This window comes from Pecten maximus, chromosome 9 (assembly GCF_902652985.1).
Source record: "Pecten maximus chromosome 9, xPecMax1.1, whole genome shotgun sequence".
NCBI lineage: Eukaryota > Metazoa > Mollusca > Bivalvia > Pectinida > Pectinidae > Pecten > Pecten maximus.
In genome coordinates, this window is record NC_047023.1 from 25,905,339 (window position 1) to 25,924,663 (window position 19,325).

Below are 19,325 nucleotides of genomic sequence, written 5' to 3' on the forward strand. Positions count from 1 at the left end.
GATACAGGTGAGTAGCCGGCCACTATGTAGATTATATATACATTGTGTATATATATAAACAGATGTTGATGTTCGTGTAACCAGGTAAACATCTTATTTAAAAGTTAGGAAGACATACAGGTGTCACTTGACAACAAGACACACAAGTAGTGTGACTGCTGTGTCCACGAGACAGAGCTTGTGTTTTTCTTTCACAAGGTAAGTACCTTCTTCGAAAATATCTTATTTCTATTTGACAGCCTGAAATACATCGTTATATATACTGTTTATCTTTTATTTAAGTCTCACCTGTTTCGTCTTGAAAGTCGGAACGATATTTTCTGATTTTCCCTGATTACAGGACTCTGCTCAATTTTTTGAGTGAAATCGACGCGTTGCTTCATTTAACTAAACTGGAAGAATCGGGACATATCTAAACTCTAATAAAAGTCCATTCCGTGGCCTTATTTAATTAAAACCAGAAAGAGCTTTCTCAAATACTTTTCGTAATTTCCTGAAATGACATCAGGAGATATTCAAAACCATAATTTCTAGTATAGTAATAGTAATAGTAAGCTTTTTAACAAGTCAATTCACTGCTACCTCTTGTTATCCAGAGAGGGATTAGATCATTGTCCTGTCATCAGCGCCAATGAGGGAAACTTTGGCCGTTTCAGTTCGCGGTCTCTTTTCGTTAAACCCAGAGAGGTGTATCTCGTTGAATTCAATTTCTAACAATGAGAGGTGTTAATTGTTTCAGTTCATTTGTAGTCAGTTGACAGAAAAGATGAGAGAGGTAAACAGATGAAGTCAATTTACAATCTGGCTTGCCATTAAAGTAGAGAGGGGTACCGCGATCAAGGGAATACCTAGTATGTTACCATCAAAGCCGAAAGGATTACCACTGACATGCCAGTTGCTAATAGGCAGAAACGTAATGCGCCAATATCCAAAGAGGCGACTTAATTGTCACAGAACAACTTGGAGGTGAACAAGAGCAAAAGCACAACGTACAGCAATGACAACAGGTGGATATCTGAAATGTATCATCCCAAGGTGTTAAAATGATTTGAAAGTGATAGGACGGCAATCAAGGACGACAGCTAAAATTGAGGTCATGTGATCATCCTTCATTTCATGGCGATTGCATCTATTTAGAACACGTAGCGTGCATTTTTTACAGTCCACGTGCGATTTCCTTATTGTTTGTCAAAGGAAGTTGACAGAGTGCAAAGATGAATGCGTCTATAGAAGTTATACATGAACCTTCCGAAATGTGTTTATATTATGAATTATAATCGTATTTACTGTCCTAAGCACCGAGTTTCTTCATTATCGTACATATGTATTTGTAGTGTCTATTTGATTTGTTTTCAAGCTCTATAACAGCACTATTTTTACTTCAATTATATGCGTCATTCGTTGTCTTTCAATTCCTGTCTAGCGTAGTGTGTGTATCTCAGTCAGCCGAGATCACAAACCGTCCTGTACTGTCGTGGTTGTGTCCTTCGGCAAAATAATTACCTAAATTGCTCCATATAGCATGTGACAGACCTCCCAGCGATGTCGCCACCAGACTCGAAGTGACCTTGGACGATATACCAACAAACAATAACAAACTAACAACCCATCTTGACGTATTTGATCTTTTCACACTAACCTGATCATATTCTGTAGGTTGAGAGAAATAATTAGTATTTATATATACAAATGTGTATGTATATCATATAGGTTATTGCCTAAAGGGCTTAACTGCAATATTTGTCCAAATTGATTTACAAATTATTTTCTAAACCATCATTTCATCGAGAATATTGCCTATTACTAGTTATACTTTATTAGTGATTTATTATCAAGTTTATCTAATTAGTAATGCCATTTCTGAGTTAATTAAAACTAACACGACTTTATTCTGATGTTGAAAATCTTTAAAGAGGTACGCTGTCTGGCGCAGATTGGCATGGTTCGGCCTAATTATGACCAAGTCTAGAATCGGGATTCAATTTCAATATTTTTTCTTCATATGCATGTCGTCATTAATAGCGAACTTTAGATAGAGCCAATGCGACAAACTGTAATACATAAATAATAAATGTAGGTGGTCTGGGCGACATTTTGCGCTAACCCTCTTAAGTGATTTAATTCGCATGCATGCACATTGACAAGAAACGCACACACATGCATGTCGGTGTATACTGTGTCACGATGCTGACGAGATACCAAGCCGAGTCCAAATAGAACAGGCAATAATTACGAGTTACATTTGACATAGGATTGCATTCTAATGAACATATATTATGAGGAAAATAAATCAAAACATCCCTTAACATTTTGCCCTCTATCTTAAAAAGATATTATTTGTATCAAGAAATGAGTAACAAATACAATGTACTATTCTATACTTTATATTATCATGTCTTCCTCCTACCAAGTAAATCAGTGTTGATGAAATGTTTATACTACTTTTTAATAACCTCAAAAATGAATTTCTGTTGCGATCTTTATCACAAACCCTATTTCTTGTTCCGAACTCTCAGAATACACTGCGGTTCCCTCCATAACATCTGGTAGATATCTGATTTGCCCATGTATCATCTTTGTACATTCATATCATTGTCAAGGTTACTGAAGAGGTTAAGAATAACACCCGGAGCGATATCAAATACGATTCCGGATATGACTTGCTGTTACAATTTTATTAGATAGTAATGAGTCGATATACTCATTATAATGATATCTTATCATTTTGATGACTTGGGTAAGTTTATCACCTCAAATTAAATTGTGATACTTCCTTCATGCAACTGACGTTGTTGGTGGGTTTTTTTTTTTTTTTTTTTTTTTTTTTGTAGTTGTTGTTGTTTGTTAAATGCTACCTTTACTGCAAATGAAGTAAAAGGTCTATTCAAAAGCATGGCCAACTTCAAACTTAATGAGACCCGATGTTCAAGTCTCCAAAGCATATTAGATATGTTTAAGACACTAGCCTTAATGTCTGATATGTGATGGGATCGTGTGGATATCCAATGAAGCTTTAGGGAAATGTTATGTTTAAACAAATGAATGAAATATAGAAGGAAAGTGCAAAATACAACGGCTTAATTAACCTAATAACTTTTCACGATAAATAATACCAAAAGAATATATAACACAAGTGTGAATTTTCCATTCGAACTTAATGTCACTGCAAGGCATTACAGGTGGGGGAAAAAGTTAGAGTAGACCTCGGGGATCAAAATGTCCCGCCAGCAAGATAAATGGACCAACAAATAAATGTTTCTTAATGTGTTCCAGATTCCAAAATGACTTCAATTGGTTGTCCTCAACCACGAACTTTGCAGATTTGTTTCTATGATGATACATCATTGACGAAAACAAGGAGAATTAAGAAGTCTTATTATACTTACTAGTCGAAACATTGTCGCTTAGTTCTTGCGTTATTTTTTTATTGATTTTGAAGCATTTAATTGTTTATCATACAAAATTAAATATCCAACATAAAAGAAATTTGAAAGATATGAAAGGTTAAACATGTTGAAAATGCCACCTAATTATCCTAAGGTAACAACAAAACTAGGAAAACAGTTTTGCGAGACATGAAAGCTGGTGGGTAGCACTATTATCAATATACATTCGTATATAATTAATATCAAACATATTTATATTTATAGATGAAATTTGATTGGCTGTTTCTGGCATTTGTGTGCGGGGCTGTCTTGAAGTACGGACAGACAGCAGGTAGACAACGCAGAGGTAGAGGATCGGACGAGCAAAGGGTCAAAATGTCATAATCAAAACGGCCAAAATGAAATTTGGAACTCGATGAAATATAAGTATTGCAGTTACGACCGTGTTCTCTCGAACATGTTTTTTAAAGAAAATGAAATCATACATAATGATTTTCCGCGCCAAATAGCCAACATCACAAATTTTAAAGTCTGGAACATTACTAACGACCAAAACAACCTGCCCCAGCGACAACTGCAGGACTACCTAAACCGGAAACTCCAACATAAACGATCCACGAGCTCATGTTGTGAAACGTAAGTTAGACTTTGTGACATTTAACAAAAGCATGCTAGACTTTGAATCTTGAGCAGTAGAATGCATGCATGCATGCAAGTTACTTCCTTGCTGCCTTTTGTTTGTTTTCTTTTGATTTTTTTTCCCGTTATTTTTTATATATATATATATATTATTTTTCACCTTTTTTTGCGTTTTGCGTTTTGCTTTTTAATTTCAAAACCACGACCTATATATTGTATAGAAATTCGTGCAAGGTCCCCGCGCTCCTTGATACTAATAAAAGTCCACTTCAAAAGTGTCATGACGCAGAAATATCATGTCATTACCTGGTTATGGTGACATGACACCAAGACCATTATGCAGACGAGATATCATAAGTTATACGTATATGGAGACCAATAAGGGAAGAAAGGATAAAAACAAAACAAAATAACTAAGATTCCCGGTGTTTTGATTTTCGAAAGTTTTCAAATACATCGTGGTGACACATATGCTCGTAATAAGTATTTTCATTGGTTAAAATAGATATATCGGGCCATAAAACAAAACATGACGTCGATATTCGTAACGTCGCATTTGACTGGTTGATACGGCGGCGTAATCCTTTCTAAAAGATGAAAGTGAATTCACAAATCGCTTCACGATTTTTTTTTTTTTTTTTTTTTTGGCTTTGTAAATTTGTAACATTAAAAGTATATCCAAGTTAATCCTTAACTGCTGTTTTGAACACCGTTAAAGTATTTATTCAAAATATTCAATATCACTGATTTTGATTAATGATATCACATAACAAATTCAATTATATCATTAACTAGAATTAGAAATAACTTCAAAATCAATGCCATCACATATTCTCGATATTAGATCAATCAGTCATTTGATTTAACGCTACCAAAATACATATTCCCACTATCATGACTGATGATGATGTTATGTATATATACTTCTTTGCGACTTCTAAAGTTGTTCTTTTATCGTTTATTAGAACATGGAAGTGCATATCTCCAGTGACAGTAGACTACGGTGGCAAGGAGTATAATGTCTACCAGCCCGAGGACGGATACCAGATAGTCTTTATTGGTCAATGTGGGTGAGTACAATGTCTACCTTACAAGACTAGGGATATACAAAATGTCACGTTACAACATTGAGTTTGAATTTTACAAGACACAACATTGAATAGATGTACATGACATCAATTTTAGTTTCTGTTTCATAGGACGGGGATACACGTGTTATATAACCTTGTGTTTCTAATTGCAGGACAGGGGATAAACGTATTTCTGATTACAGGACCGGGGATACACGTGTTTCTGATTGCACGACCGGGGATACGCGTGTTTCTGATTGCACGACCGGGGATGCACGTGTTATATACAACATTGAGTTTCTGATTGCAGGACCGGGGATACACGTGTTTCTGATTACATGACCGGGGCTACACGTGCTTCTGATTGCAGGACCGGGGATACACGTGTTTCTGATTGCAGGACGGGGATACACGTGTTTCTGATTGCAGGGCCGGGGATACACGTGTTATATACAACATTGAGTTTCTGATTGTAGGACGGGGATACACGTGTTTCTGATTGCAGGGCCGGGGATACACGTGTTATATAACCTTGAGTTTCTGATTGCAGGACCGGGGATACAAGTGTTTCTGATTCCAGGGCCGGGGATACACGTGCTTCTGATTGCAGGACCGGGGATACACGTGTTTCTGATTGCAGGACCGGGGATACACGTGTTTCTGATTGTAGGACGGGGATACACGTGTTTCTGATTGTAGGACGGGGATACACGTGTTTCTGATTGCAGGGCCGGGGATACACACGTGTTATATAACCTTGAGTTTCTGATTGCAGGACCGGGGATACAAGTGTTTCTGATTCCAGGGCCGGGGATACACGTGCTTCTGATTGCACGACCGGGGATACACATGTTATATACAACATTGAGTTTCTGAGTGGAGGACCGGGGATACACGTGATATATATAACATTGAGTTTCTGATTACAGGGCGGGATATATATGTTATAAAATTGAGTTTTTGTTTTAAAGAGCCGGGGATAGACATGCGTTATTCCCTCGAGTTCCTGATTACAGGGTCAAGGACAGATATGTTTTATAAACCTTGAGTTACTATTTAACATGGCCAGGGACAGACATGTGTTATAAACCCTGATTTACTATTTAACATGGCCAGGGACAGACATGTGTTATAAACCCTGATTTACTATTTAACATGGCCAGGAACAGATATGTGTTATAAACCTTGAGTTACTATTTAACATGGCCAGGAACAGATATGTGTTATAAACCTTGAGTTTCTATTTAACATGGCTAGGGATAGATATGTGTTATAAACCTTGAGTTTCTATTTAACATGGCTAGGGATAGATATGTGTTATAAACCTTGAGTTTCTATTTAACATGGCCAGGAACAGATATGTGTTATAAACCTTGAGTTACTATTTTACATGGCTAGGGACAGATATGTATTATAAACCTTGAGTTTCTATTCTACATGGCCAGGGATAGACAATGTGTTACAATCTTGAGTTTCTATTTTACAGAACCGGGGATAGACATGTGTTATTCCCTCAGTTCCTGATTACAGGGTCAAGGACAGATATGTGTTATAAACCTTGAGTTTCTATTTAACATGGCTAGGGATAGATATGTTATAATCCTGAACTTCTATGTTTAAACGTTCAGTGTCTGTTTTACAGGGCCGGGGAGACGTGTCAGTTCGGTACTTGTATAGAAGAGGACGATTACTACACATGGATCATCATCGTTACTGAAAACGTCGCCTACGACCCGCCAATCCTGTTTGTTCCTATCAGATTCAACAATTTCTGCTACTGCGCTACAATATAGCTACTGAACAATTTCTTCATTTATATATAATTACATATCTACGTAATCCACAATATGAATCCGGGTTAATGTCATCCAAATCAAATATAATCATCACACCTCTAACCAGGATATCATGATTTCAATTCATAAGCATTATCCTCTACGTTTGTATCACCCCAACATTGAAAAATTAATTCTCCGCTCCACAAATCTAAGTAAATAAAATATAACTACTTTCCAGATTTATTTTTAAATCAATTCTAAAATGCTTAGTTTCAACGAAAACCAAAATGATAATTCTATGAACAGCGAAAGAGTGGATCGGTGTAGAAAGGTGAACACAATAAAATATATCTGACGAACTATGAAATAAACTTCACAAAAAGCACAGTTTATTAACAAAAGAAACTCAAAGACCTCTTCTAAAACTGAACTGTGAAAGATCCTACATATCAAGTTTTTCATGAAAAAAAACCCCAGGAGGCCCACTGTATCATTCACCTGACATTAATCCCAGAAGTTGGTTCTAAGTGAAACATTTACATTGTATTTGTGAAGTATTATGAGTTTGTTTCATAAAGTATAAGTCATTCATAGTTAGTTGATAGTTGTCATAGATGTCAGCTTTATTTCCAAACACAATCTTAAATTGCGAGATGTATGTTTTCTAAGTGGACGATATAACTACATATACTGTAGTTCACATATAAGAATGTAGTGGCCATCTATGGTGCATAACTAGGTCATTTGGTTTTTCAGAATAAGTTGTCAAAAGTTTAATTTTTTACCTCTGTGACCTATCATATACATTAAGTTCGTTCATTTGAACAACTGTGTTAGCTCTTTATCCAGTTATATCACTTGGTATTCAGAAGATGGTTACAGGTTTTGAATATATTGACCCTGGTGACCTTGAATAAAAGTACACATCATTCATTCATTCAACAAACTTCATAACCATTTATCACAGAATATTACTGGCCAAATTAATTACTCTTAGCCTTTGGAGTTTTCAGAAGAACCTATTTAATTGACTTAAACAAATTTGAGACCCTTGTGACTTTGGGTTTATGTCAAGGTCAGTCATGTGAACTAACATGGTAGCCCTTCGATAGGGCCTGCTACAGGCCCAATATATGTCTCTGGACATTTCTTTTTTTTTAAATTTTAATGTCTAACCACTGTGACATTCAAGAAGGTCATGGTTATTCATTTACACAAACTTGGTACCACGTCATCACAACCAGCTACAAGCACAATATCAGGTATCTGGGCCTCTTGGTTAATTAAATTGAAACTTTACCTTGACCAAAGGGCCTATATTACCCATCTTTTCTGCAGCTTATAAAGAGAAAATTGCTGAAGATTTCATTCAGGTGAATTTTGAAATGTTTACAATGTCTGTGATATGTATCTAACATACTCTATAATGTTACCATTAAATATCATAACTTAGGGTTCTCAGCTATTTAGAAAAAGTATTTGAAGATTTTAAGGTTTGATCACTGATGGCTGACCTTAAGAAATGGCGGAGGTCATGTATTTGAATAAAATTGGTAGCCCTTCAGCTAAGGAAGCTATATGCCAAATATCATGGCCGAGAGATTGTCTTATTATTCAGAATTGTTCCAAATTTAATAAAATTTGACCCCTTTGGCCTTAAATATGGAGGGAAAGTCATAATTTTCAGAAAACATTGATGGGATTTTCCCATGATGCAACAATGCAGATTCTAGGCATTTCAGTGAATCAGAAGAAATTATTGAAGAGTACTATAAAAATATTAACGGAGACCTTCAATGTGGAACAACATAATTTGTTTTAGCAAGTACTGCAAACCATACCAGAAAACTACTTACCAAATACCATGCCCTACCATTTGAATGAAAATTTGGTAAATGATGCATGTAAAAAAATATCATAAAATCATTATAGCTCCCTCCCTCTCCCTGGTACCTACAGAAATTATACTTACCACTTCTTGACATAAGGCCCTTTATTCTTTTATTTTCCACTATTTACTTGCTCTTAGGGGAGTCGGGTCCTCCGTTTATACGAAATCAAGTCCTCTTCACCTTATGGCGATCCTGGCCAAATTTGCTTAAATCTGCTCGGACATTCAGTAGTATTTTGAAGAAATGTTGATACACCAGGGTATTAAGGTCACTGGTCCTATGGAAGGAAAGAGCTAAACAATGAACGTAATTTATTTTATTTTTTATTTTTCGTTTGGAAGAAACTGAGAATACTTTTTCCTTCATTATGTTTCTGTTTAGCCACAGGTTGTCTCCCTTTTGATGTTGTTGGTGTAGTGTTGTGTTTAGTCACAGGTTGCTTCCCTTTTGATGATGGCAACAGAGCATCTTTTGACCACTGGCCAATGTATTCTTTCTGTATATCGGCTGGCAGATTTGAAAATACCTCTATGTCAATATGGGGTGGTAACTGGTATGACTGGTTGACAGAATTATCATTACCAGCAGCCAAGTAACCAGATTCCTTCCAAACTTTGGTCGCAGAACAATCGACACTGTTTACTGTTACCTTTGATATATTTCTGCTTGGTTCAGATGCTGTTTTCGACACTTTCTCTGGCACTGATATTTTGAAATCAGAAGACGTTAGGATACTGGTGGTCTGTTTATTTGAAAAATCTTCCATCCTGTTATCTGTCCACTTCATTTCTTCAGTCTGATCACTATTAATGGCGGAGGGAAATGAACTTTTTCGAACAGAAATTGTTGGAGATATTGTCGCAGATTCTTTTTTCTTTTTCTCTCCTCCATTGTCATATGGATAAGACCCTTCATTGTCTCCAGCACAACTTTGTACTTTAGTACTTGAATTCGTCTGTTCATATTGAACATTTTTTCCCTTTTGTGTGGAACACATTTTACCTTGTCTTGATTCTGCCTCCTGTAGAATTTCTCTTTGAATATCTTGTGGAAGTTGTAGAAAAATCTCCATATCAAGGTCACTTGGGATGGATGGCAACACCTCAGATGTTCCAGGAATATAACTGTCCTTCCTATCAGGACTTGTACCCGACATACTCACATCGATATTTTTACCAAGACTTCTCTTTTTGATGTGTAATCTTCTATCATCTATTCTTTCCTCAGCTTTTCTTTTCTGACATGACAAAGCTTTTAACTCCTCGGAATCATTATCAACATGATCTGATGTTTGTTCAGATTCCCTACCAACACTTGTTTCACCATCTCCAAGAACAGTTGATAGCACTGCATGACCTTGAACCCCCAAGCAACTTTGAAGTGACCTTGACACATTCGTTGAACTTTCTTCACAGGTAGCAGTAAAATTCTGTTGAAGATTAAGGTTCCTAGGTTTTTCTGGAGATTTGATTACCCATTTTTGCAGGACATTTGGTTGTTTACCTTTTTTTGACATTGTGACAGACTTTCGTTGTGTTTGAGAATTTTCTGCAGAACATCCATTATCAACATTGTTTCTAGGACTTTTGATAGTGAAGAACGAGCTAATAGCATTTTTGGATTTCTCTACCAAACTACAAAATGCAATGTTCATTAGAGTAAGATGAAATGGCTCCTTGGTATTGACAAGTTTGGTGAAAAGTGTCATGGTGATCTCTTCCAGTTGGTCAATCAGCTTTCCAAGTTTATCTGTGAAACAAACAAAAACATTTATTGAGAGAATGAAATACTTACGTATTTTTTTTATCTCTCACTCACTCTCTTTTCATTGCTTTACATTCATTTCTTTACCAGCTGGACTACTTTTGGTGTCTGATAAAACACGAGACCATTTGGATGTTGGTCAAAATGTAGGTCAGAGTGACCTACTCTTCAATCAAGACACACCATCTCACCTAGGTGAACACATGCCCCAAGTATGAAGTTACAGTGACAAGTAATCAGTGAGATAGAATCCTAACAAGAGGAAGTCTGAATGGACAGATGCACACAATACAATTCTATAGCCCACACCATTCTCCTAATTCCTGGTAGGGAACTAATAATATCAGGACTCTTTTTTTGCGAAATCTTTTCCTGACTCCTGAGAGTAGTACCAACCTGAACACAAGGATAACATAACATGACCAGGAATTGGACATTGACGACTTTCTCGGTTGGTCCACTTTTTATCAGCAGTGGTCAGTTTCCTGATGGTCAGCCTCAGGGTCTGGGGTGTTCGGCCATCATCAAGTAGCCTGTAACAGCACTAGAAATCTAAGGACTTATACTCTCACATTGGAATGTCTCAATGATAGCATAAACTTTTCAACCAGTTGTACATTGACATTCTCGATGAAATGTACCATTGTTACTGTAATTAGTTCTGGAAGATACAGAGTACTAAATATTGTCAGAATACAGAGACAATCTTTCACTCTGGTATATCATACCAAATTTCCTGACAAATTTTTGAAACAGTATATCTTTCCAACTGGATCATTAGATAATAATCATATACAGTAAACCCCCCCATAAAATTCAAACTTCAAGGAACCATGTCAATAGTTTGAGGAATGCAAGGTTTTCGAGTTATCAGAGGTTAGACCTAGATCATAAGGAACCCATATATGTTTACAATACATGTAATCTTAATCTAAAATTATGCTGTTTTCCTTGAACAAGTACACAATGTTCTAAGAAGTCTCACAGTAAACCTTACCGTTAATCATGATCCATAATAATTTGTTCAGTACTGAAGTATGGAAAAGGAAGTCAGGCAAAAAAATGAAACATTTAACGATTTTACTAAGATACAGGTTGTATAGTCATCCAGTTACAAGAAATGACATACATGTCCAAAAATACAAAGTCCTACCAGCCTAAATATCCTCATAGAAGTATCATCCGTTCACGGTTAATACAGATTTACAGAATTACAAAAAATAGTCCTACCAGCCTAAATATCCTCATAGAAGTATCATCCGTTCACGGTTAATACTTTACAGAATTACAAAAAATGAGTTTGAACGTTTGAGACATACTGTAAAATAGAAATTAATGATTGATGTTGTCAGTATAACAAAGAGTACTTTAATCAGTCCCTTCCAACCCATAAAGAAAATATTACGAGGCATATTCATGTAGAGCACAATCCTCTTTTATCCCTGCTTCACATTTTTATTTCGTAATTTTGGTTTTACATCGAAATTTAACTTCCGTTTGTACAGAGAATGTTATCATGTCAACAATACAGAGTAGAAAGTTAGCCATAAATCAACAATATAATTGGAACTAAAATTAATTCACATATAGCAATTCAAGTTATGTAGGAGGTTATTTACAAAGAATATAAAAGGATGTGGACAGTTTCACAAATATGGGGTATTTGAGTAATCAGGGTTCGAGTAAGAGGGGATTTACTGTAATTTTATATTCCAAAATCAAAGGTTGTATATTTTTAATTTATAACTTTCCAGTTCCAAATTCTTCAAAACTCACTTTATTGCTCACTTCAGCATCACAAATGAGATTAATGAGGAACAATTCCACTGTACGCTAAAACATCCTACCTTTTAGTCAGGCTACTGAGCAATTCCCTGACCTTTGACCTTGTATCTTTAACAGTTGAACACTTTTTGAAGGAGTCCTCATCACTGAGTGTCTAAAACACAAGATACCGGTTAACAAACCAGTGCAATCAATGATTGCGAAAGCTCACCGGCGGCAGCAATCACACTACTCATTCATTTTTCATGTATGTATAAGCATGTCATTTTGAAATTGTACATCACATAATATCGCTCCTAGACCTCTAATGGATGTATAAACCAAATAAGAAGGGTGTGGACTTACAAGCATTCCAAAACTTACCCCCAAAATCTTTAAAGTGGGTTTTGGTGCCAAAAAAATTAAGTCCACAAAATGGTGAAATGCGAAAAAATCACAAATGTTTTCTGCATGATTTTGCCATAACATCACTCCTAGACCTCTAATGAATGTATAAACCAAATTAGAAGGGTGTGAGGTGTATACTTTTGGACTTAGAACCTTTCCAAAAACTGATCCCAAAAACTGTAAAGTTGGGTGGGATGCCGATGTACATGAATAAGGTCAATATTGTCACAGAGAGTCCAACACACAAAATACTGTAAATATAGAAACACAATCACAAAGAAGCTGTAGACAACGTACCTGGGGTCTGCCAAACGTAATAACATGGCTATCGTCAACTCCAAAACTCAGTTGTTGAATGATAACAGACTGTTTTGGTCCTAGTTCCTGCTTGAGGTCAGAAAGGTTGGACTGCTGTAGATCCTGTAGTGATACAATTCCTAAAGCTGCCAGCTTCTTTGATGTTGTTGAACCAATTCCTAAAACAGTAGAATTCATAAATTGTCTGATGCATCACACATAATGTAAAAATTCCAGAAGATTCTTCATGTGTTCGAGTGTCATCTGCCTGAATACTGCTCTAACAGTTTTGGATAAAAAGTTTGATCTCTACACATCATACCATGTTGTAGATTCATAGTATGCTACTTACAGCTGATTAAAAGACTTTCTAACGCTATACCAAGTTATATAAGAGTAAAGAAAACCCAACATTCTGCAGGATCCCCACTTTTTGTTACCTCCTATAATAGCATGCAGTGAGATAGAATGGATCTTATTCCTGAAATTGTACCCTTGACAAAAGATGTTGGAGAAACCAAACATAATCTTCCAGGGGCTCTACAAGTAGGCATCCATTATTACATGCAGTGGAATAGAGCAGACATATTCCTTCTCTACTCCAGTAGATTTCATCATTAGTCTAATGATTTGATAATCTGTATAAACCAACTTTAAAGTATTTTTCTATGTGACTGAAAACTGACTGTATCATTAGGCTTGCTAGAACAAATAGTAAAACTGTGATGTCTAAAAAAATCACCTGAAATAAAGAAATACAGAGGAGCCAACATATTTGCATATCGCTTATTTGAATAAACCGCTTATTTGCATATCTAATGGTAATTTTTTTTTTATAAGACCCATTTTAAACAAGAACACAGAATATAGCTTCAAAGTAATGATGAAGTCCTACTCTACCTGGTATTCTTCTGACCTGCCCCACTGTGGCCATGAATTGTGCTGTCTGCTCAGGGAACAGTGTTGTCTGCTGGTTAGGTTTGTGTTTTCCTGCCACAAGTTTTGATAGGAGTTTGTTGTAGGAGATACCAGCACAACAAGTAATGTCCAGCTCCTGATACAAGGCATCACGAATATCCGCAGAAATCTGTGATCCAATGGTCAATCGCTCTCGGCATCCGCAGGTGCAGATAGCCGGAGGATAATCTGTAAGTCACCATCACACATTCCCAATAGATCAGTGTTGATGGTATTCAAGTGTTTTTTTTTATGTTTCATTGCCTGATTTTTGTATGTTACAAAAATAATGTTCATAAAAAAAAATATATACTTTACTGTATTCATTAAGATACAAATAGCTTAATAGATATGTTGTACAAAACATTCTATAATTTTTAGCATATTCACTTCATCTCTCATTCATAATAATTTCTCTCAAATTAACATGGAATAAATTCTGCTCTGAAAATCCTCTAAACAAGCAGTCTTATAACCAGTACAAGTTAAAAGTGTGTATACCTTTGTCATTTGCCTCATTGTCGTCACCATGTTGGAATGTGTACTCATGACCTATGACTTCTGACCTGCTGTGACCTGACTCTAGCCTCTGCTTGACAAGGTGGGACACATCAAGGAAATTCTCATCCATACCAAGTCTCTCTACGTGTGGCGTGTATTGCTGCAGGAACTCTATACAATACAACCACACTTAAATATTAAGCCAATCCATTCTCATCAACAGTCACTAGGGCTCAAATGTTTAACAACTGTCATACAATTAAGGTCGCTACAAATTGTTTTCTCTAACTGTTCAATATTTTTTGCAACAGTTCAAAAAAAAACTTCAACAAGAGGCTCAAGGGCCTTAACGGTCATCTGATTCTAAAAGTCCTTTGCACTTTTGTAGTATACATACTCAGTAGCACGTATAGTGGTGCTGATGGCTATGGCCATCATGGTGCCCATCTTGGATTTCAGACATACCAAAAAATACCAACACTAGGTCCAGACTATCTCAGGATCATTTCATGCAAGTTAAAACTGAATCTCATTGGTAGAACTTGTCAATGAAAAGATGTTTGAAATAGGTGTTGTTCAAGAAAACTATGATTGCGCTCGCATGTTACACAGCCATCGTGGCTGCTATGCAAAAGTTTTTACAAGGCTGAAAAATAACAACACTTTGTTGGTTCCCCATCCTTAACATTCCTACCAATTATCAGTTCAATAATACCAGTGAAACTAGAGAAGTCCAAAATGAGTTTTTCAAAATTGTGGCCATGTGGCCATCTTCGATTTCAGACAGACCTAAAAAATAACAACACTTGGTCGGGACAATCTCGGGATCATTTCAGGCAAGTTAGAGCTGAATTCCACTGGTGTAACTTCAAAAGGAGTTTGAAATGTGAAAAGTTTATGCATGGTGCACAGCGAACAAGGAAGGACAAAGCACAATGAACCTTTGGGTAAGATGACCTAAAAATTTACTGCTGAAGTATTTTCAATATATTGTTTGCAACAAGAAAATAACTTCAGCAGTGTAAAATGATTACAGATAATTATCAGCCTCTTTAGCTTTCTCCTTTTACAATTGTTTGAAATAACTTTTTCTCGACTCGAGAACATTTCTTGAATTCTGAGTAAATCTTACCTTGAACTTACCTAATATTCTGTAAAAGATGGCCATGACCTTATCTTTAATTCAGTCAGTGACCTTGACTTTAATATTCTTTAAATGTGACCTTGACCTTATCTGTCATTCTGTCATAGTCACCTTGACCTTTTCTAGTTTTCAATTATTCAGTCGTTATGGTCATGACCTAACCTGATTTGTCTGCAATGATGAACTTGACCTTATTTGTAATTCAGTCATTGTTATTGTGATCATATCTTTATTTAAGCCATTGCGACCTTCATCTTACCCGATATTCTATACATGTGACCTTGACCTTGCCCAATATTCAGTCTCAGTGATCTTGAACTTACCTGATATTCTGTAGGAGACCTGTCTGTAGTGTGTCAGATCTTCTCCACTGACCAGTACAAGGTCAGGACACCTGTCCAGGGCCTCCTTGACCGCCATGAGTTTGGTCACTCCGCATTCTCGAGCCACATAGTTACAGGTGACTACCAGGTATTTCTGCTGGACACCTGAACACATCATAAGACAGATGAAAACATTATTACCATTCTGATTAATTACCCAACTTCTCTTACATCAATCTCAACATCCAGAGGTCCAGATTGAACACCTGTGGCACTTTTCAGCAAGTAACAGTTCCTTATGAACCCGTCATCATCAAAAATGTTGAACTTTTTTTCTATCAATGACCTTGACCTCATTCAAGTTTGGATTTTGATGAAATTGTGTGTGTTGAAAAAGAAATGGATAGAGTTTCCTAACATCATTTACCCACATGCATATGTTGGAATAAATTGAAATGAAAAACAAACCAAATTTCCTTCATACACTTACAAAAGTATCATCAAAATGATGTTGCAAAAATTCATGTTGTAAATAACTTTACAAAATCAATAAAAATATCAAGAAAAGGAAATTTATATCCAAATCTTCCAGTATGTATAAATTTGGCTAAAATTGGACAATAATCAAATCCAGAAAAAATCATTGAAACAAAGTTTATACTGTAATACAAAAAAATGTATATATAATAAAACAAATATTTTTTTCAAACTCACTTTTGGCATACTGCTGCACAATTTAACATATGAAGTAAATTCAGAATACTAAATTCAATGAGTCAGTGCTGCTCTTTAGCAATTTATTTTCGTAATTGTACATATTTTCCCCATTTTTTTTTTTTTCTAAATGCTGTTCATAATTTGTCATTGTATTTTTCTTTAATGCTAAGAAAGAAACGGTGACATCACAGACTGGATATTTGATAATGATTGATTTGAAACAGTGTTAATGGATGAAATCCCACTAATTTGATAACGTTTTCAGGAATCATTACTCTGATGGAGGCCATGATTCATGATAATCATATACATTGTACACACATCTTACTTGCCTAATGGTTTGTCTCGCAATTTTGGGTTCCTCATCATTTCCACCTGGGCATAGAAACAGTCAATATCAATATGAATAAGAGTCCTTGTGTGGCCCAAAGTGGAGATACTTAAGTCACCTGCAAAATTCAATTTATAAATCATTATTTTTGAAAGTTATCATTTAAATGCTTTCAATTGGCATTTATATGATATATGAATACTGATTGGACAGAGGCAAACTCAAAGAAGTGTTCATTCGAGACAGACATTGGACAAGTATCTCAAATATTTGGAAGAGAACTACATACAGTACTGACAACCTTATAAGGTCAGTCAGTGTCATGAATGATGATGCCCAATGAATGTCAATTTTCAAAACCTCAAGCATTACAGTTCTTAGAGTTTCATCCATTAGGATCTTAACTTTAAAATGTACTTGACCCCTTGGGACTCAAATTATTTCAAGAAATACTTTTCATTACAACAAATCATTAACATTCTGTAGCTATCGACAGTCAAAATTATGTGCCAATGGTCTTCAGTAGAAGTTCTTAGAAAATTCCTTGATATTTGCCACATTTGGACAAAAATAATATAGTTTCCATCCAAATCCCCAATTGATCAAATATCATGACCCTAGGCCTAGCTAACTGCTCAAAAGAAAATGACATTTTTTTTCTGGATTCCACTCAATTTTAAAAGCTTCATCAATTAATTTACAGATATATTTATAGTTGTTAACAAATTATTGGGAAGCAGCATCATGCTGCATGACTGAATAATACTGTAATTGGTCATTCTAAGTTCTGGAATATTGAAACTGGTGCCAGTTACACATTAAAGGTACCAGGGGGGTCAGCATTTGGCCCTCGCTTCAATTTCTTTGATTTTTTTCACAATTTGTAGAGGCATGAAAATAAACCATAACCACATAAATGATTAGTCAATACATCTGCAGATAGTCGTAGTGGACTTCGTTTAATTCATAACACAAGCGAAGGGGTACCCTAACAATAAAAATATATTTGTATCTAAAAAAATCAATAAATCGAATCTTCATGATTATGGGAAATAGTGTATTGGGCATAATTGATATGCTAAAAAAGTAATTAACCTGTTCTTAAATTTCCTCAAATTGATTCTGTAGAAAGTATATATCAATGACATTTTTTTAATGAAGTATGAAAGATAGACTGACCACTGTGATTACAACTAGATCTATACCAATTCCAGGCATATTGACAATGTTGGATACTTTTTAAATTTTTTGAAAATCTTTAATGTTTTTCCAGGGACGTATAATAAGATATATATATATCCCTGGTTTTTCTAATTAAATTATCACTATGCTTACCTCATATATGTCAATATGACATATTTGGTATCAAAATAACAGTAAATGTATACACTATAAAATGTTACAGCTGATTTTAAGTCTATTTAAAGCCTGTGAAATGTTTTAACCATTTTGTCAGGTCACCCTCTTCACTCAGCTCAACAAGGAGGTCCACAACAACTATCGGTTGATATAATGATTAATCATTTAAGCGATTATGGTTGGTTTTGATGTATCTACATATGATGAAAAAAAATAAAAAATTGGAGTGGGGCCGGCGCTCGTGTTAAATCTCCATAGGCGTTGACCCCATCTTTGCATAAACTCGTGATACAGGTGGCAATTTTAAAGGGGTTTTCATGTACCAGAATCACATGGAAGTCGTTGTTTGCTGTGTTTCCAGTCCTGGGTATTGGCCCTAGAACCCGGACTTCCGATGTCGGTGCTGGGGATAATATGTGACGTTTCATCACTGAACGGTAAATTCCAGCTTTCGTCATCTCCGTCTTCGATTCCCTCTCCATATTCTTCCATGACAGTTCGCTAGACTAAGCAAAACAAGCTCAGCTAACTCAGTTTAATAATTCCGAGTTGTTCACGGACATGGAGACCTTCATTTTATCAGTAGATGAGCAATATTCGATATGCATGTTCCTGAATAGACAGATCTGTTTACGTTTTCCTTTCCCGCCATCTTGTTTTACACATGGGACCAACTAACGTCAGGACCAAAATGACAGGACTTGTATTATCGACACTTAGATATACATTGATATATTTCATATATCACTATTATTCCTATAAGTTAAGAAAACATTAAGCAATCATACTCTTGATGGAATCTCACACAGGAAGTACAGTAGGTGTGAAGTTATTGGAATAAAAGGACCTTTTAACAACCATGATCAAACGCGTTACGTAATATTCTTTGAATCTAAACGCTAAAATGGACAGACGAACTAATTACCCACAATTCTTTATCAGATAAGGTTTATTACACATTCACTATGTCTTTAAGTGAGAGAATAATAATACAG

The 19,325-nt window shown here is 35.7% G+C and overlaps 2 protein-coding genes across 5 annotated transcripts in view; one reads left to right on the forward strand and one right to left on the reverse strand.

Moving 5' to 3' along the window:
* LOC117334062 (DNA polymerase iota-like) overlaps positions 1-19,017 on the reverse strand; it is a 31,545-nt gene extending 12,528 nt beyond the window's left edge. For 3 of the 4 annotated variants that reach the window (XM_033893498.1, XM_033893497.1, XM_033893499.1), the window contains exons 1-9: positions 18,654-19,016; positions 16,973-17,089; positions 15,924-16,088; positions 14,457-14,627; positions 13,899-14,144; positions 12,999-13,177; positions 12,377-12,468; positions 10,926-11,062; positions 8,846-10,514 (exon numbers count right to left, since the gene is read on the reverse strand). In XM_033893498.1, coding sequence (XP_033749389.1) covers positions 9,082-10,514; positions 10,926-11,062; positions 12,377-12,468; positions 12,999-13,177; positions 13,899-14,144; positions 14,457-14,627; positions 15,924-16,088; positions 16,973-17,089; positions 18,654-18,822 — 2,709 coding nt within the window. In that variant the 5' untranslated portion in view covers positions 18,823-19,016 and the 3' untranslated portion in view covers positions 8,846-9,081. Of the gene's footprint in view, positions 1-8,845; positions 10,515-10,925; positions 11,063-12,376; positions 12,469-12,998; positions 13,178-13,898; positions 14,145-14,456; positions 14,628-15,923; positions 16,089-16,972; positions 17,090-18,653 lie in introns of all 4 variants that reach the window. The other variant, XM_033893500.1, reaches the window with a different exon arrangement.
* Positions 65-8,464, forward strand: LOC117334064. Its single transcript, XM_033893501.1, has 4 exons — positions 65-198; positions 3,651-4,022; positions 4,991-5,095; positions 6,738-8,464. Exons 2-4 carry the CDS (start codon positions 3,802-3,804, stop codon positions 6,886-6,888), a joined length of 477 nt encoding a protein of 158 aa, XP_033749392.1. The 5' UTR covers positions 65-198; positions 3,651-3,801; the 3' UTR covers positions 6,889-8,464.
* Positions 19,018-19,325: the final 308 nt, after the last annotated feature.